The sequence below is a fragment of the Mustelus asterias genome, unplaced genomic scaffold (assembly GCF_964213995.1).
Source record: "Mustelus asterias unplaced genomic scaffold, sMusAst1.hap1.1 HAP1_SCAFFOLD_150, whole genome shotgun sequence".
Taxonomy (NCBI): Eukaryota; Metazoa; Chordata; class Chondrichthyes; order Carcharhiniformes; family Triakidae; genus Mustelus; species Mustelus asterias.
The window spans coordinates 395,041-415,418 of record NW_027590172.1 but is presented as its reverse complement, the minus strand read 5'-3'; the positions used below and the strand labels follow the sequence as shown (position 1 = coordinate 415,418).

Below are 20,378 nucleotides of genomic sequence, written 5' to 3'. Positions count from 1 at the left end.
CCCCCACCCCGTCCATACCCATGACTTTCTTGTGGATCAGAATCATAGAATAGAATCCTAGAATCCCTACAGTGCAGAGGGAGGCCATTCGGCCCATCGAGTCTGCACCGACCACAATCCCACCCAGGCCCTACCCCCACATATTTTACCCGCTAATCCCTCTAACCTACGCATCCCAGGACTCTAAGGGGCAATTTTTTTAACCTGGCCAATCAACCTAACCCGCACATCTTTGGACTGTGGGAGGAAACCGGAGCACCCGGAGGAAACCCACGCAGACACGAGGAGAATGTGCAAACTCCACACAGACAGTGACCCGAGCCGGGAATCGAACCCAGGACCCTGGAGCTGTGAAGCAGCAGTGCTAACCACTGTGCTACCGTGCCGCCCAGAACCTCAGCTTTGAATATATTCAATGACCTGCCTCCAATCCTCACTGGTGAAGACAGAGTTCCAAAGATCAATAGCCCATTGAGAGAAAAGATCTCTCTTCATCTTAATCTTAAATCCTTTATTTTTACTTGATTCCCACACCAAAGGAAACATCCTCAGCATCTACATTGTCAAGCACCTTATATCATATGAATCATAGAATCCCAACAGTGCAGAAGGAGGCCATTCGGCCCATCAAGTTTGTACCAACCACAATCCCACCCAGCCCCATCCCCACAACCCCCTGCATTTACCCTGCTAACCCCCCTGACACTTGGGTCAATTTAGCATGGTTCATCCACCTAATCCATACATCTTTGGACTGTGGGAGGAAACTGGAGCACCCTGAGGAAACTCACAGACAAGGGGAAAATGTGCAAACTCCACACAGACAGTGACCCAACGCTGGAATTGAACTTGGGATCCTGGTGCTGTGAGGCAGCAGTGCGAACCATTATGCCACCCTGAAATTCCCAGATGCTTCAATAAGATTACTTCTCAGTCTTCTTAACTCCAAAGAGTACAGGCCCCAGCTGCTCAACCTGGAAGATAAAACTCCTCATTTCAGGAATCAACCAACTGGATCTTCTCTGAACTGCCTCCACTGCAATTTTGTCCCACTAAAGTAATTCTGTGCAAGCAATAGGAGAGAATGTTTTGAATTTCTGTTCTGGACAAATGCTGATGGACTTTGGAAACTCCTTTTACAGGGGATTAGAAGGGGAGGATTTACTCACAGCAAACTCCGATCAAAAGAAATGTTTGTCTGTCCTGAATTTCTAACCTTGAATTACACCGATAACTTTCCTCATTTACAGGGACAAGATTTGAAGATTGCAACATTTTCCCCAGACACCAATCTCTCTCAGATCTTTGCAGACGTAGACTCCAGCGGATTTAAAACGTTGAAAACAGTGAAATTGTTTTGGGGTGAGTGTGAGTGAGCATTAATTTAAATTTAGAGCATGCTCTGATTCCATGGATCTCAGGCTATTGTGACTCCTTTACCATGGATGGGGAGGCAATGGTGCAGTGACAGTGTCATTGGATTAGTAATACAGGGATCCAGGGCAATGCACTGTGAACCCTGGGTTTGAATCTGACAGTGGCAAATGTTGAAATTTGAATTCAACTGATTGTCCACCAAAGAGAGAGGCAAGGACACTGCACCATGGAGAAACCATGGAAATGTGGGGCCTGTGGGAAGAGATACAGATACCCATCAGAACTGGAAGTTCATTGGCGCAGTCACACTGGAGAGAGGCCATTCACCTGCTCTCAATGTGGGAAGGGATTCAGTCAGTTATCCGAGCTGCGGACACACCAGCGAGTTCACACTGGGGAGAGGCCGTTCACCTGCTCTCAGTGTGGGAAGGGATTCACTCATTCATCCAACCTGCGGGCACACCAGCGAGTTCACACTGGGGAGAGACCATTCACCTGCTCTCAGTGTGGGAAGGGATTCACTCATTCATCCAACCTGCGGGCACACCAGCGAGTTCACACTGGGGAGAGGCCGTTCACCTGCTCTCAGTGTGGGAAGGGATTCAGTGAATCTTCCCGCATGAGGAGACACCAGCGAGTTCACACTGGGGAGAGACCATTCACCTGCTCTCAGTGTGGGAAGGGATTCACTCAATTATCCCACCTGCGGACACACCAGCGAGTTCACACTGGGGAGAAGCCTTTAACATGCTCTCAGTGTGGGAAGGGATTCAGTCAGTTGTCCACCCTGCAGACACACCAGCGAGTTCACACTGGGGAGAGACCATTCACCTGCTCTCAGTGTGGGAAGGGATTCAGTCAGTTGTCCAACCTGCGGAAGCACCAGCGAGTTCACACTGGGGAGAGGCCGTTCCCCTGCTCTCAGTGTGGGAAGGGATTCATAGTTTCATCCCAGCTGCTGAAACACCAACAAGTTCATGAGTGATTCGAGGGGTTGGATTCTGCTGTTATTGTTTCTGCTCTCAATTACATCCAGGACTGCATTTTGTTCATTCTCACAGTTGGTCAATGGGGAGGGTCGGAGGGTTTCTTTCTGCTGGACTGGCCGGTCTCATGACTTTGTCTCCAGTGGGCTGATGCTCTTTGAGTCTTGTTGCAAATACATGGTTTCAAATTTCACAAGGATCACCGAGTGACAGGGTGTTAGGAAGTTCAGAGATAATTAGTAAGGATTTCTGTTTGGAACCCCCCCAGATGCCCATCCAATTTCCTTTGAAATTGTTTATTATCTCTACTTCCACCACCCTCGTCGGCAGCGAGTTCCAGGTCATCACCATTCGCTGCATCAAATTATTCTTCCTCACATCCCCCCCTGTATCTCTGACTCAAAACTTTAAATCTGTGTCCCCCTCATCCTTGTCCCATCAGCCAATGGGAACAGCTTTTCTTTGTCCACCTTATCTAAACCTATCAGAATCTTGTCAGGAATGTGTAGCTGGAAATCCCTCCCTAACAGCACTGTGGGTGTACTTACACCTCAGGCATTGTAGCAGTTCAGGAAGGCAGTGTTGGGGTTGATCGTGGCCGAGGCAGCTACATACAGCCACATATTCTGTTATAATTGAAGGACTGCAGATTGAATGTGAGGCATTATGGGACTGGACTATCTTAACCACATTCCTGTGACTGCTCAATTTCTGCAATCACGGACCATTAAAGCTGCTTAGCAAAACTCCGAAAGAGGACCTTGTGAGAATATTTACACAGAATGAGTGAGGATTAAACTTATTCCATAAGTTTGGGCAGCATGGTCGCACAGTGGTTAGCACTGCTGCCTCACAGCGCCAGGGACCCGGGTTCGATTCCTGGCTTGGGTCACTGTCTGTGTGGAGTTTGCACATTCTCCCCGTGTCCCCGTTTCCTCCGAGTGCCCCGGTTTCCTCCCAAAGCCCAAAGATGTGCGGGTTAGGTGGATTGGCCTCGGGAGTCAGGGGGACTAGCTAGGACAAATGCATGGGCGATAGGGCCTGTGTGTGAATGTGGTCGGTGCAGACTCGATGGGCCAAATGGCCTCCTTCTGCACAATAGGATTCTATGAATCTATGAATAACCAGCTGATATTCAGTGGCTGAGATATCCGAATCTGTAAAAAGGGGGTCTGACCAATCAACAAACGGTGGTAAGTAGATTAAGAAGCATTCTCAGGCATTGCTTAAATTATTTTATCATACATTTGTGATAAGAACTGTGAAGGTCTTGTGACCCGTAGTCGGAGAAGTGACGGTACACTCCAAGTGGCACTGGACTGAAAAGTGGATCTCTAAGAGTGGATTCTAATGGTTATAATCCAACCCAAGCATGGCCAATGAAAAATCCAGAGCTCGAGTGAGCACCAGACAGATTTCTTACCTGTCTTTTGGAAACTAAGAACAAGAAACTTATCGATAAAATGATTTGAGAATAGAGCCAACATTTTGAGTCGAGATGACACTTCATAGGAGCTCTCATGAAGGGTCATCCAGACTCGAAACGTTGGCTCTATTCTCTCTCTACAGATGCTGTCAGATCTGCTGGGATTTTCCAGCATTTTCTGTTTTTGTTTTACTTTTATAATGAATGATTAGTCTGATTGGAATCCCCACGATCCTCCTGCAAAACAGAGAGAAAGTGGTGGCAAAAGGAGAAAAAGGATAAGGATGATAAAGTCTGGGTTCTGATTCTCCGAGCCCATGTAGAATTAACAAAATGAGTGAACCAGTTTATAAAGAATAGAAATTACCCATCCCTAACAAAAACTGATCAAATTAAAATAGGTTGAGAACATGACAAAAAAATTAATAGATGAAGTTTAAAATCAAGTTTCTTTTGTTGTTAGAGAGGGGATTTTTCACAGTAACTTCATTGCAGTGTCAATGTAAGCTTACTTGAGACGAATTATAAACTTTAAGTTTTTTAAAGTTATTTTGTTTGAGGGGTTCAGAATAGGCTATTGAAACAGGGTGGACTGACTTAGACTAACGTAGAATAAGGACCACAACATGCCTTATTTATATTATACAAAGGTACTGTCTGCATAGAGACACATATAACCACTGGTAGAGAATTTAAACATGTATTTCAAATTTAAATATGTACTTTTTGTACTAAAATGTATACCTTGGCCAAACTGCAGACTGCCCGAAAGCATAATGGGATAAAAGCTGAGTGAGACAGGCCACATTCTGTCAGAAGAGTGAAGCCACAGAGCACAGTTTTTATCAGTATGAGTTATAAAAGTAAACGCTTCCCAGACACTAGAATGAATGGAATTATTCATTTTTTACTGATAAGGGATGGCTCAGCAGACAGTGGAAAGGAACTTTTGAACCATATAACCTATGTAATAGAAGTTGCTGAGAGTCAGTTAGAAAGCACCCTATGGACCTATGTAAGTGAAAGTTGCAAAGTAACAGTGGGCAGGAACTTTCAGATTCTACAGACCAATGAATTTCCATTCTTCCAGAAGATAGGATGTTATTGGCCAAGGTAAATATTGTACACGAACACGATTGGAGCATCCAGTTAGGATGACAGAGTGGGCGGGTGAAATGAACTTTCAAAATAGTATAACTACGCGGCCAATGTATTGTAACTTTAGAAAGGAGTTGGACTGCCCAGCTGCCTTTCTCAATAAGTAATGCCTTTAACCAGTATACTGTCTTTTGCAAATCTTTGTATTAACTGGGTTCAGCTCAATACTTAGCCTCCGAGAAAAACCCCCATCATATGTAAAGTGAAGTAATTGTGGGCCAAGTTTTTTCTGCTCACTCCCGACCCCTTTAGGTTCTGTAGAAAAGTTAACCCTTTCAGCAGACAGTTCATTTCTTTGTAAATCACCTGGAAACTCATGTGTCTATTTTAGTTTTTGATTGAGGATTTATGGGAACCAGTTAAATGTGGAAATTTTAAGCGGAGCCTGGAGGAATTTGGAAGAACTGTGAGGATTTTATCGTGTTGTCACCTCAACCCCAGATAAAGAACAAAGATTTTGCAGCTGGCAACATGTTTGGGATTTTAAATCAACAAAGACTTGATGTTTCCTATAAAATCAGGCCTTGGAAGTTGGCTAAAAAAAAGTTTAAGTTGTAATGAAGGGGAATGAAGGATCTTGTATCTTATTTTAATCAAGGAGTTGTGAGCTTAGACCATAAGACATTGGAGCAGAAATAGGCCACTCAGCCCATCGAGTCTTCTCTGCTATTCAATCATGGCTGATATTTTTCTCATCCCCATTCTCCTGCCTTTTCCCCATAACCCCTAATCCCCTTATTAATCAAGAACCTATCTATCTCTGTCTTATAGACACTCAATGAACTGACCTTCACAGCCTTCTGCGGCAAAGAGTTCGAAAGATTCACCACTCTCTGACTGGGCGGCACGGTAGCACAGTGGTTAGCACTGCTGCTTCACAGCTCCAGGGTCCTGGGTTCGATTCCCGGCTCGGGTCACTGTCTGTGTGGAGTTTGCACATTCTCCTCGTGTCTGCGTGGGTTTCCTCCGGGTGCTCCGGTTTCCTCCCACAGTCCAAAGATGTGCGTGTTAGGTTGATTGGCTAGGTTAAAAATTGCCCCTCAGAGTCCTGGGATGCATAGGTTAGAGGGATTAGCAGGTAAATATGTGGGGGTAGGGCCTGGGTGGGATTATGGTCGGTGCAGACTCGATGGGCCGAATGGCCTCCTTCTGCACTGTAGGGTTTCTATGAAGAAATTCCTCCTCATCGCTGTTTTAAAGGATCATCCCTTTAGCCTCAGGTTGTGCACTCTGGTTCTAGTTTTTCCTACTAAGTTTCAATAAGATCCCAACTCATCCTTCTAAACTCCAATGAGTACAGACCCAGAGTCCTCAACCATTCTTCATACGACAAGCTCTTCATTCCAGAGATCATTCTTGTGAAGCTCCTCCAGACCCTTTCCAAGAGCAGCATATCCTTCCTTAGATGTGGGGCTCAAAACTGCTCACAACACTCCAAGTGGGGTCTGACCAGAGCCTTATACAGTCTAAGAAGTACATTGTTGCTCTTGTATTCTAACCCTCTTGACATGAATGCTAACATTGCATCTGCCTTCCGAACTGCCAACTAAACCTGCACGTTAACTTTAAGAGAATCTTGAACAATGACTCCCAAGTCCCTTTGTGCTTCTGATTGCCGAAGCATTTCCCCATTTAGAAAATAGTCTATGCCTCCATTCCGCCTCCCCAAGTGCTTAATCTCACACTTTTCCACATTGTATTCCATCTGCCACTTCTTTGCCACTTCATGTTGTTTTGTTTCTTAAAGACTTGATTAGTTGTAAGTATTCGCATTCCAACCATTATTCATGTAAATTGAGTTTGTGTCTTTATATGCTCTGTTTGTGAACAGAATTCCCACTCACCTGAAGAAGGGGCTTGCAGCTCTGAAAGCTTGTGTGGCTTTTGCTACCAAATAAACCTGTTGGACTTTAACCTGGTGTTGTTAAACTTCTTACTGTGTTAACCTATCTAACCCACACAGCTTGGGAGACAAAGAGGGAATTCAACATTGCAAATCCACTGAACCTGGGCATCTTTGGTCTGTGGGTGGAAACTGGAGCACCTGGAGGAAGCCCACGCAGACACAGGGAGAACATGCGAACTCCACACAGACATTCACCCAAGGCTGGAATTAAATGGGTCCCTGGCGCTGTGAGGCAGCAGTGCTAACCACTGTGCCACCATGTCACCCTATAGTTGAGGCCAAAACATTGTCTGATTTCAAGAAGATATGAGATATACTCTTGGGGCTAACGGGATCAAGGGATATGGGAGGCGGGTGGGGGGGGTGGTGGAATCAGGAAATTGAATTCGATGATCAGCCATGATGAAGATGAATGGTGGAGCAGGCTCAAGGGGCCGAATGGCCTTCTCCTGCTTCTAGTTTCTATGTATCTCTCCACTGTGCCAGCATTCCATCCAGTGGCACAGTGGTTAGCACTGCTGCCTCAAAAAAGCAAATACAACAATGGCTTTGGCATCTGCTACAATGTGACTGACAGTTTGACAACGGAGTCAAGGGCATCAGGAGCAAAAGATACCCTGGGAGGTGGAGAAGAATGTGATGGAGATTACGAGCGGGTCCTTGATCGGTTTTCTAAAGAGATTCAGAAAGGAAATAGCGAGTTGGAAAAAGTCCAGAATAAATTAATTTCCAGTTACATTGGAAACCTGTTGCCTCACAGCTGAGTACAAAATATAAAGAGTTGAGGGAACTGGTGGATAAGCTGCAGAATGGAGCTGATTGCTGGCAGGAGAGCACGTCTGACCTGGACAATCAGTTACATTGGGAACAGGGGGCAGATGATAGGGTGAGTGGAGCTCAGAAAAATCTACTGCTGTTCGGCCAAACTCTGGAACAAGATATTGATTTACAGTCAGAAAATATCAGATCAAGTGAAGAGTTAGAAAATGCCGCGGGGACTTTGAGGAAGTTAATTCAGCCACAAAGTGACACCTCCCCTGAAGCAGACCACTCCCTGTGTTTAGCTAACATCAAACAACCTGAGACACAAATCAGTCACCAGTGAGTAAATGTAGTTGTTTTCTCCAAAAAAAGAATCACTGAAAGCACTCCCCCCTCTCCTCTGCCTCTCCTGTGTGATAAGGGAATGCAGGTGTGTGTGATTAGCCATGACTTCTGCACCATCATGATCCACAACGCTTACTCCAAGTTGGTTTGCCCAGTTGAAGGAATGCTGTACATTTGAGTCATAATTGTTGAAGCAGGGTGTTGTTTGAAAGCATCACAGATTCGAAGAATTAGTTTGGAAAGGGAATAAAAATTAATTTAATTTGAACTGCCGTGTGTTTCTGTTTGAAATAAATTCAGACTGTACTAAAATGTGAAAGGAATGTATTTGGGTTTGAAATTAAGTTGTTCAAGGTTAGAATTGTGAAGGCCAATTTGCTCCCAAAACACAAAGATCAGGCTGCAGTTTGGCAGCAAACCAGTTCCAACTTTCTTAAACATCTGAGTTAAAATTGTTGAGATTCGGTTAACAACATATTTCACAAAGTATTTCTTTCAACTTTGATTAAGTGGAAAATATTGAAAGTTGAAATTGGTGTTCAAAAAAGGATCGATAAAAGAGATGAAATTGGAACAAAATTGAAGAAAATAACACGAGAGAAGTTTTTTAAATTATGTAAGTTGATGCAATTGCCAAGTTTCCTCTGCCCACTCCCCGCCTCTCTCGGTTCCACAGAGAAGTTAACACTTTCAGCAGACAGTTGATTGTTATAAATCTCCACACAGCCTTTGTTTTTTAATGTAACCTATACTTGGACATATTAACTCACTGAGATCTTGGCCAGAGCCAGATGGATTGTTTGTGTTTTTTAAACAGGTGATGATGGTTTCCAGCTCTGAGTGAAGTCAACAGTTTTGAGAATTAAAGCAGAGAATAAAAGACTTTACTTTTCAGAAAACCACCAAGCCTGCTTAGGATACTGGAATTGATAAACATCTGATGTGAGTTGCTATTTCAAGCATTGAAAATGGAAATCACCTGTTGTTTAAGGGAAAGAACAAAGTTGATAATGCCTGGAATCAAACACAAATTTGGGGCAGCACTGTGGCACAATGGTTCTCATGGCTGTCTCACAGTAAGAAGTCTCACAACACCAGGTTAAAGTCCAACAGGTTTATTTGGTAGCAAATAGGCCAGGGACCCGGTTCGATTCCTGACTTGGGTCACTGTCTGGGCGGAGTCTGCACGTTCTCCCTGTGTCTGCGTGGATTTCCTCCGGGTGCTCCAGTTTCCTCCCACAGTCAAAAAGACGTGCTAGTTAGGTGCATTGGCTAGGCTAAATTCTCCCGCAGTGTGCCAGAGCAGGCGCCGGAGTGTGGCGACTAAGGGATTTTCGCAGTAACTTCATTGCAGTGTGAATGTAAGCCTACTTGTGACTAATGAATAAACTTTGACTTCAAATATTCTTAAAGTTTTTAAAGTTTATTTATTAGTGTCACAACTAGACTTGCATTAACACTGCAATGAAGTTACTGTGAAATGTTCGGTTTCTTTTTAAAGATATTATGAGCATATTTCATGTTTTAAAAGATTCTCCAGAACTCCGGAAAGTGCAGTTTAAAGGAATGCATACATTCGGGTATGGAACATTCTGGTAAAGGGGAAGTATAGACGAGGTAAATGAGGTGACAGCTTTTTCTTGGAGATATTTAAAGTTTATTTATTAGTGTCACAAGTAAGGCTTATTGCAATGACGTCACTGTGAAATTCCCCTAGTCACCACATTCCGGCGCCTGTTTGGGACAATGCACCTAACCAGCATGTCTTTCAGTCTGTGGGAGGAAACCGGAGTACCCGGAGGAAACCGACGCAGACACGGGGAGAATGTGCAAACTCCGCACAGACAGTGACCCAAGTCGGGAATCAAACCCAGATCCCTGGTGCTGTGAGGCAGCAGTGCGAGCCACCGTGCCACCCCTTGTTTGTTTCTTTGTCCATGAACTATTTGAGAGAACTGAATTTTATAATCTGGCCGCCATCTGAGACGTTGGGATTGTACAGGGGGAAATAAGCAAATACGTTGAGATGGAAAACCCCTTTGACCCCGGCTTTTGACTTTCTTTTGAAGTTTCCAGCAGAATTATTGGATGGTGCATCCTTTGAAAGAGAGTGGAATTCAGGATGATGATTGGTAAAATACCCAGCACCATCGCTATAGACCTGATAAACCTTTCACAAATACACAACAAGGATTTGTGGGAGAGGACAGAGAGATAACAACAAGCAAGACAAAGTACATGTCTGGTTAATAACAACAACATGAGAGACAACATTTAACATGGAGGGAAATGTGTGAAGATGGCTTATGAATGTGAGACTCCAACAGAGAATTAAAGAAGGAATTGGAACACTGATGTGAGATTGCAGAATTGGTTTGTAAGTTGTGAATGAACTAATATGCGAGAGTGCACAGTGCAGCTGTATTGAAGAATGAAGTGTGGCACGGTGGCACAATGGTTAGCAGTGCTTCGTCATAGCGCCCAAGGACCCGGGTTCAATTCTGGCCTCGGGTCACTGTCTGTGTGGAGTTTGCACAATCTCTCCGTATCTGCGTGGGTTTCCTCCAGGTGCTCCGGTTTCCTCCCACACTCCAAAGATATGCAGGTTAGGTTGATTGGCCATAGTAAATTGCTTCTGAGCGTCAGGCGAACTAGCAGGGTAAATAAATGGGGTTTTGGGGATAGAGCCTGGATGGGATTGTGGGCTGTGCAGACACGATGGGCCAAATGGCCTCCTTCTGCACTGTAATGATTCTATGATTCAAATGGGACTTTCTCAGCTGCTTGACTAACAGCGTGACATGAAATGGTTAATATGACCTGAAGAGTAAGAAATCATTTTGAAATGATCAAGGCACTGACACAGACTCCAGAGAAACTGACTGGAAGAACAAATTAAAGTAAATGGAATTTTGGACTGGGACAAATGAAGGCGCGGGAGAAATAATACTGAATAAGAATTATTACAAGATGGAGCAGGTTAAGGGACAGCTTGAGAATTGTTTTGAATCTATGCAATTTATACAGCAATTATATGTTATCACTGCTTTTATATCCAATTATACCATTTCAATTATGTCTGAAAATTAGTTGTGAGAAGGAGATTGTAAAGGGAATGGAAGTTGGCTACCTTGGGCTAAGCCAATGAGGAAAAGGGGGAAAATGCCAGAGTGAATGAATAGATTTAGTAAAAGGGGTGATGGATGTAACACCCCTGCATTAGAGTAAAATCACATGTTAATCAAATGCTCCACATCAAGGTTCTAATATCAGCAAGGTTGTTTACTTGTTTGAGGAACAAACAGTTTCTGGATTACAGACAAGTCTTTGGGTGAAGTTTTAATAATAAACCTACATAGGCAAAATAGGAATTTTTGAACAATGTTCTGTGCTCTGACTAACAGTATAACATTTATAGCTGTATTGGAGCTGGGAGCTGTGTTAGAATGCTCAGTGGGATTTGTGAGTGATCTTGGGCTTTGCAGGTTGGACTCTAGTTGTGGAGGTACTGAGTGCCCCTGGGGCAGGATTTTGGGAAATCGCCTTTGGTTCAGGACCCCGAGGAAGATTCACATTTCTACTTGGGGTGGTCACTCAATGGAGTTAGTGAAAGTCATTATTGTTATTCATAATTTTACCTTTCTAAAAATAAACTTTGAAATGGGAATGGGAAAATGAGCTGTAGTCCAGAAGCCAGTGTTGAGTGTTGTGAGGTACTGAGGAGGGTATCAAGGTTGCAGGAGTGTACCGGCAGACAGGAAGGTGGGTTGAAGTGTGTCTACTTCAATGCAAGGAGCATCTGGAATAAGGCAGGTGAACTTGGAGTGTGGATTGGTACTTGGGACTACAATGTTGTGGCCATTACGGAGACATGGTTAGAACAGGGACAGGAATGGTTGTTGGAAGTTCTGGGGTATAGATGTTTCAGTAAGAGTAGGGAAGGTGGTAAAAGAGGTGGAGGAGTAGCATTATTAATCAAGGATAGTTTAACGGCTGCAGAAAGACAGTTCGAGGGGGATCTGCCTACTGAGGTAATATGGGCTGAAGTTAGAAATAGGAAAGGAGCGGTCACGTTGTTAGGAGTTTTCTATAGGCCCCCAAATAGTAATAGAGATGTGGAGGAAGAAATTGCAAAGCAGATTATGGATAGGTGTGGAGGTCACAAGGTAGTTGTCATGGGTGACTTTAACTTTCCAAATATTGATTGGAACCTTTATAGGTCAAATAGTTCGGATGGGGCAGTTTTTGTACAGTGTGTGCAGGAGGGTTTCCTGACACAATATGTGGATAGGCCGACAAGAGGTGGGGCCACATTGGACTTGGCCCGTTTCATTACCCAGTACCAAGTGTTCGGTTTGTTTGTGGGAGAGCACTTTGGAGATAGTGACCACAATTCGGTGTCTTTCGTTATTGCAATGGAGAGGGATAGGGCCGTACGGCAGGGCAAGGTTTACAATTGGGGGAGGTGGAATTATGATGGGATTATTTTGATGCAGCGAATGGTAATGACCTGGAACTCGCTGCCTACGAGGGTGGAGGAAGTGGAGACAATAAACAATTACAAAGGAAATTGGATGAGCGTTTGGGGCATTTCAAAAATAAATGCTGACTAAATATCTCTGAACTTCCTCACACCCGGTCACTCTGTCATTCTTGTGAAATTTGAAATCAGGTATTTGCAACAAGACTCAAAGAGCATCAGCCCACTGGAGGCAAAGTTGTGAGACCGGCCAGTCCAGCAGAAAGAAACCCTCCGACCCTCCCCAATGACCAACTGTGAGACTGAACAAAATGCAGTCCTGGATGTAATTGAGAGCAGAAACAATAACAGCAGACTCTCATCCCCATATTCACTTCTGAACTCGCTGGTGTCTCAGCAGATTCGATAACTGAGTGAATCTTTTCCCACATGCAGAGCAGTTGAATGGCCGCTCTCCTGTGTGAACTCGCTGGTGTTTCTGTAGGTTGGATGACTTACTGAATCCCTTCCCACATTGAAAGCAGCTGTATGGTCTCTCCCCTGTGTGATCTCGCTGGTGTGTCTGCAGGCTTCATATCCGAGTAAATCCCTTCCCACACTGACAGCAGGTGAATGCACTCTCACCAGTGTGAACTTGCTGGTGTCTCTGCAGAGTGGATGAATCAGTGAATCCCTTCCCACACACCCAGCAGGCGAACGGCCTCTCCCCAGTGTGGCTGTGCCGATGAGCTTCCAGTGGAGAGGGCACTTTGTATCTCTTCCCAGTGTGTTGTGCCTGATTCAATCGACAAACAGTTTATTGAGTTACGCCAGCGGGGAGAAGCCACAGGGGCTGACCATGTGTAACTCCACCCAACAAAGAATATCATCAATTCTTATCCAGCTACTCAGCCCATCCCGGCTGGACACAATCCAATCAGAATGGTGATAGATTACATACATTATAGGTTCAATAAAATTAGTATCTGGGCATTATGGGGCTTTGTGATCATCTCATGGACAGGTGCCCCATCATGCTTTCCAGACCCCCCTTGGGGGGGGGTCTTTCTTGGGCTTTCTTTGTACATCGACTCCCTTAGTTAGAAATGGGGCGGATTAAAAGTTCTCAAATGGACGTCAGCACCCTTCCTTTGTTTTAATCGAATGACCACATGGTCTGGGAATCATTTCTATTTAATACTCTCTCTTTTTAAACTCTTTTCTTCAGTATCCAATTCCAGAATTTTCCTTTCCTTTGTGTGACTTGTGTCAGGAATAAATCTTTGGACCTGACAGGAAGTTTAACCCAAGATCAATCCAACACAGGATTGGTCAGAATCATTTCACATGTGTCAAATTTTAAAGAACCATTACAAATTAAAACTCTCATTCTCACATGGGTGAATTGTATCCGGATTAAAATTTCCAGATGTTTAGTAAAATATCCTGGAATCCTGTCTCTGGCCAGTAAATATGGCTCCAGGTTCATAACTTCTGAACAAAAAAAGTTTTATTGATCACACTTCCTTTTTTAAAAATCTGTTTGATTTAAATCACAGACAGAAAACCTCAAAGCTTGAAGCATTCAACCTACAAATATCATCCATACACAAACAGAGAAACTTAGCATATGCTTTACAACAACAATGACCAAAATTAATTACTTAAGCGTTCTTGTGATCCTGTTTTTAAACTTCCAAAAATGCCTTTAATTAAAGACTCAAGACAAGGTTAATTCCCCAGAAAGATAAACCTGAACAAATGTAGCCCAAAACAATGATAAAACACATCTACAAACATCCACAAAAAACAAATGAAACACACAGGTGGAAAAAGTGGTGAAGGCATATGGCATGCTTGCTTTTATTGGATGGGGCATAGAGTATAAAAGTTGGCACATGATGTTGCAGTTATATCGAACGTTGGTTAGGCCGCATTTGGAATACTGCGTCCAGTTCTGGTCACCACACTACCAGAGGACGTGGAGGCTTTGGAGAGAGTGCAGAAAAGGTTTACCAGGATGTTGCCTGGTATGGAGGGTATTAGCTATGAGGAGAGATTGAGTAAACTAGGGTTGTTCTCTCTGGAAAGAGGTTGAGGGGGCAACCTAATAGAAGTTTATAACATTACGAAGGGCATAGATAGGGTGAACAGTTGGAAGCTTTTTCCCAGGTCAGAAATGACAAACACAAGGGGTCACAAGTTCAAGGTAAGGGGGGCAAGGTTCAATACAGATATGCGGGGGACGTATTTTACACAGAGGGTGGTGGGGGCCTGGAATGCACTGCCAAGCAAGGTGGTTGAGGCAGACACGCTAGGATCATTTAAGACTTATCTAGATAACCACATGAACAGACTGGGAATAGAGGGATACAAACGGATGGTATGTTAGGAACACATGATCGGTGCAGACTTGGAGGGCCGAAGGGCCTGTTCCTGTGCTGTATTGTTCTTTGTACATATTCCAGACTTTCACTCGACTGTCGGTGGATATCAGATTGGTATATTCCATTATAGGGTCTGTTCTGTGCTGTACTGTTCTATGTTCTATAACATCTTTGTTGATTTAAAACCCCAAACACGTTACACCCAAACACCGGCAAAATCTTTGTTCTTTATCTGGGGATAAAATTCTCAGTTATTCCAAATTCCTCCAGGCTATGCTTAATATTTCCACATTTAACTTATTCCCAGAAATCCTCAATTATAAACTAAAATAGACACATGAGTTTCCGGGAAGTCTCAGGAATATGGTCAAGATAGTCCAGTCCCACAATGCCTCACATTCAATCTGCAGTCCTTCAATTATAACAGAATATGTGGCTGTATGTAGCTGCCTTGGCCATGGTCAACCCCAACCCCAAGGGTGCCTTCTTGAACTGCTGCAATGCCTGAGGTGTACGTACACCCACAGTGCTGTTAGGAAGGGACTTCCATCGAAACACAGAAAAACTACAGCACAATACCAGCCCTTCAGCCCACAAAGTTGTGCCGAACATGTCCCTACCTTAGCGATTACTAGGCTTACCTATAACCCTCTATCTTACTAAGTTCCATGTACTTATCTAAAAGTCTCTTAAAAGACCCAATCGAATCCGCCTCCACCACCGTTGCTGGCAGCCCATTCCACGCACCCACCAACCTCTGAGTGAAAAACTTACCCCTGACATCTCCTCTGTACCTACTCCCCAGCACCTTAAACCTGTGTGGTCTTGTGGCAACCATTTCAGCCCTGGGAAAAAGCCTCTGACTATCCACTTGATCAATACCTCTCAACATCTTATACACCTCTATCAGGTCACCCCTCATCCTTCATGTCTCCAAGGAGAAAAGACTGAGCTCACTCAACCTATCCTCATAAGGCATGTCACCTAATCCAGGCAACATCCTTGTAAATCTCCTCTGCACCCTTTCTATGATTTCCACATCCTTCTGTAATGAGGCGACCAGAACTGAGCACAGTACCCCAAGTGTGGTCTGACCAGGGTCTTATATAGCTGCAACATTATCTCACGACTCCTAAACTCAATTCCTCGATTGATGAAGGCCAGTACACCATCCACCTTCTTAACCACAGCCTCAACCTGCACAGCTGCTTTGAGCGTCTTACGAACTCTGACCCCAAGATCTTTCTGATCTTCCACTCTGCCAAGAGTCCTACCATTAATATTATATTCCGCCATCCTATTTGACCTGCCAAATGAACCACCTCACACTTATCTGGGTTGAACTCCATCTGCCACTTCTCCACCCAGTCTTGCATCCTATCAATGTCTCGCTGCACCTTCTGACATCTCTCCACACTATCCACAACACCTCCAACCTTTGTGTCATCAGCAAACTTGCCAACCCATCCTTTCACTTCCTCATGGAATTGCGGATAGCGAAGAGCATTGTCGGGCAATACAGCAGGATATAGATAGGCTGGAAAATTGGGCGGAGAGGTGGCAGATGGAATTTAATCCGGATAAATGCGAAGTGATGCATTTTGGAAGAAATAATGTAGGGAGGAGTTATACAATAAATGGCAGAGTCATCAGGAGTATAGAAACACAGAGGGACCTAGGTGTGCAAGTCCACAAATCCTTGAAGGTGGCAACACAGGTGGAGAAGGTGGTGAAGAAGGCATATGGTATGCTTGCCTTTATAGGACGGGGTATAGAGTATAAAAGCTGGAGTCTGATGATGCAGCTGTATAGAACGCTGGTTAGGCCACATTTGGAGTACTGCGTCCAGTTCTGGACGCCGCACTACCAGAAGGACGTGGAGGCATTGGAGAGAGTGCAGAGAAGGTTTACCAGGATGTTGCCTGGTATGGAGGGTCTTAGCTATGAGGAGAGATTGGGTAGACTGGGGTTGTTCTCCTTGGAAAGACAGAGAATGAGGGGAGATCTAATAGAGGTGTACAAGATTATGAAGGGTATAGATAGGGTGAACAGTGGGAAGCTTTTTCCCAGGTCGGAGGTGACGATCACGAGGGGTCATGGGCTCAAGCTGAGAGGGGCGAAGTATAACTCAGACATCAGAGGGACGTTTTTTACACAGAGGGTGGTGGGGGCCTGGAATGCGCTGCCAAGTAGGGTGGTGGAGGCAGGCACGCTGACATCGTTTAAGACTTACCTGGATAGTCACATGAGCAGCCTGGGAATGGAGGGATACAAACGATTGGTCTAGTTGGACCAAGGAGCAGCACAGGCTTGGAGGGCCGAAGGGCCTGTTTCCTGTGCTGTACTGTTCTTTGTTCATCCAGGTCATTTATAAAAATCACAAAGAGTAAGGGTCCCAGAACAGATCCCTGGGGCACTCCACTGGTGACCGACCTCCATGCAGAATATGACCCGTCTATAACCACTCTTTGCCTTCTGTGGGCAAGCCAGTTCTGGATCCACAAAGCAATGTCCCCTTGGATCCCATGCCCCCTCACTTTCTCAATAAGCCTTGCATGGGGCACCTTATCAAGTTTCCAGTTACTGAGAGAGACAAGAGATGAAATTGCTGGGCCTCTCACAAAAATCTTTGTTTCTTCATTGGACACAGGTGAGGTCCCAGAGGATTGGAGGATAGCAAATGTGGTCCCGTTATTTAAGAAGGGTAGCAAGGATAACCCGGGTAATTATAGGCCAGTGAACTTGATGTCCGTGGTAGGGAAATTGTTGGAGAAGATTCTTAGAGATAGGATCTATACACATTTAGAACTGAATAATCTCATTAGCGATAGACAACATGGTTTTGTACAAGGGAGGTCATGCCTCATAAATTTGGTTGAGTTTTTTGAGGTGGTGACAAAAATGACTGACGAGGGAAGGGCCGTGGATGTCGTCGACATGGATTTTAGTAAAGCGTTTGACAACGTCCCTCATGGAAGGCTGGTGCAAAAGGTTAAATCTCATGGGATCAAAGGTGAACCAGCTAGATGGGTACAGAACTGGCTTAGCCATAGAAGACAGAGGGTAGCAGTGGAGGGGTCTTTTTCTGATTGGAGGTCTGTGACTAGTGGTGTTCCGCAGGGCTCTGTACTGGGACCTCTGCTGTTTGTGATATATATAAATGATTTGGAGGAAGATGTAGCTGGTGTGATCAGTAAGTTTGCGGACGACACAAAGATTGCTGGAGTTGTGGATTGTGATGAACATTGTCAGAGAATACAGCAGGATATAGATAGGCTGGAAAATTGGGTGGAGAAATGGCAGATGGAATTTAATCCAAATAAATGTGAAGTGATGCATTTTGGTAGATCTAATGCAGGGGGGAGCTATACAATAAATGGCAGAACCATCAGGAGTATAGACACACAGAGGGATCTGGGTGTGCAAGTCCACGATCCTTAAAGGTGGCAGCACAGGTGGAAAAGGTGGTGAAGAAGGCATATGGCATGCTTGCCTTTATTGGGGCATAGAGTATAAAAGTTGGCACATGGTGTTGCAGTTATATGGAACGTTGGTTCGGCCGCATTTGGAATACTGTGTCCAGTTCTGGTCACCACACTACCAGAAGGACGCGGAGACTTTGGAGAGAGTGCAGAAAAGGTTTACCTGGATGTTGCCTGGTATGGAGGGTATTAGCTATGAGGAGAGATTGAGTAAACTCGGGTTGTTCTCCCTGGAAAGACGGAGGTTGAGGGGCGACCTAATAGAAGTTTACAAAATTACGAAGGGCATAGATAGGGTGAACAGTTGGAAGCTTTTTTCCAGGTCAGCAATGACAAACACAAGGGGTCACAAGTTCAAGGTAAGGGGGGCAAGGTTCAATACAGATATGCGGGGGACGTATTTTACACAGAGGGTGGTGGGGGCCTGGAGTGCACTACCAAGCAAGGTGGTTGAGGCAGACACGCGAGAAACATTTAAGACTCATCTTGATAACCACATGAACGACTAGGAATAGAGGGATACAAATGGATGGTCTAGTTAGGAACACATGATCAGCGCAGGCTTGGAGGGCCGAAGGGCCTGTTCCTGTGCTGTACTGTTCTTTGTGCTTTAAAATAGACACATGAGTTTCCGGGCAGTCACAGGAATGTGGTCAAGATAGTCCAGTCCCATAATGCCTCACATTCAATCTGCAGTCCTTCAATTATAACAGAATATGTGGCTGTATGGAGCTGCCTTGGCCGTGGTCAACCCCAACCCCAAGGGTGCCTTCCTGAACTGCTGCAATGCCTGAGGTGTACGTACACCCACATTGCTGTTAGGAAGGGACTTCCAGCTACATATTCCAGACTTTCACTGGACTGTAGGTGAATATCAGATTGATATATTCCATTCAACCACACCCAAGGTGTGTTATTCCAATTCCTTTATTGTCCAGGACAATACATTCACAATATCTTTCAAACAGAAATTAAACATTCCCATTTGATTTCAGACAGTAACATATTCTGTTAGTTTGTTCTTTATTGTCAATGTCAGGCTGGGGTTGTTTTCCTTGGAGCAAAGGAGGTTGAGGGGAGATTTGATAGATGGGGGACAAGATTCTGACAGGTTTAGATAAGGTGGACAAAGAAAAGCTGTTCCCATTAGCTGATGGAACAAGGACGAGGGGGGACACAGATTTCTTGTTTTGGGTTAGAGATGCAAGGGAGGGGGGAGTGGGGGGCTGGGGGGGGGGGGGGGGGGGGCAGTGGGGTGGGGGGGGAATTGAGGGGGGAGATGTGAGGAAGAATATTCTGATGCAGTGAATGGTAATGACCTGAAACTCGCTGTCTATGAGGGTGGAGGAAGTGGAGACAATAAACAATTAAAAAGGAAATTGGATGGGCATTTGGGATGTTCCAAACTGAACGAAGAACAAAGAAAATTACAGCACAGAAACAAGCCCTTTGGCCCTCCAAGCCTGCAGCAACCATGCTGCCCGTCTGAACTAAAACCCCCTACCTTTCCGGGACCATATCCCTCTATTCCTATGCTATTCATATATTTGTCAAGACACATCTTAAAAGTCACTATCGTATCTGCTTCCACTACCTCCCCCGGCAACAAGTTCCAGGCACCCACCACCCTCTGTGTAAAAAACCTGCCTTGTACATCTCCTTTAAACCTTGCCCCTCGCACCTTAAACCTATGCCCCCCAGTAACTGACTCTTCCACTCTGGGAAAAAGCTTCTGACTATCCACTCTGTCCATGCCCCTCATAATCTTGGAGACTTCTATCAGGTCTCCCCTCAACCTCCGTCGTTCCAGTGAGAACAGACCAGGTTTCTCCAAACTCTCCTCATAGCTAATGCCCTCCACACCAGGCAACATCCTAATAAATATTTTCCGTACCCTCTCCAAAGCCTCCACATTCTTCGGGTAGTGTGGTGACCAGAATTGAACACTAGATTCCAAGTGCGGTCCAACTAAGGTTCTATAAAGCTGCAACATGACTTGCCAATTTTTAAACTCAATGCCCCGGCCGATGAAGGCAAGCATGCCATATGCTTTCTTGACTACCTTCTCCACCTGCATTACCACTTTCAAT

At 44.7% G+C, this 20,378-nt stretch overlaps 4 protein-coding genes across 4 annotated transcripts in view; 3 read left to right on the top strand and 1 right to left on the bottom strand.

The window, feature by feature from the left end:
* Nucleotides 1-2,422, top strand: part of LOC144484985 (uncharacterized) — an 82,148-nt gene extending 79,726 nt beyond the window's left edge. Inside the window, exon 9 of the mRNA XM_078203311.1 lies at nucleotides 1,681-2,422. Within this exon, the coding sequence (XP_078059437.1) occupies nucleotides 1,681-2,362 (682 nt within the window). The 3' untranslated portion in view covers nucleotides 2,363-2,422. The remainder of the gene's footprint in view (nucleotides 1-1,680) is intronic.
* LOC144484979 (uncharacterized) overlaps nucleotides 1-20,378 on the top strand; it is a 565,458-nt gene that overhangs the window by 351,246 nt on the left and 193,834 nt on the right. The window lies entirely within an intron of this gene.
* The window catches only part of LOC144484999 (uncharacterized), a 274,616-nt gene that overhangs the window by 70,963 nt on the left and 183,275 nt on the right, over nucleotides 1-20,378 (bottom strand). The window lies entirely within an intron of this gene.
* The window catches only part of LOC144485002 (uncharacterized), a 397,873-nt gene continuing 378,832 nt past the window's right edge, over nucleotides 1,338-20,378 (top strand). Inside the window, exon 1 of the mRNA XM_078203329.1 lies at nucleotides 1,338-1,362. The gene's annotated coding sequence lies outside the window, so the exon portion shown is untranslated. The remainder of the gene's footprint in view (nucleotides 1,363-20,378) is intronic.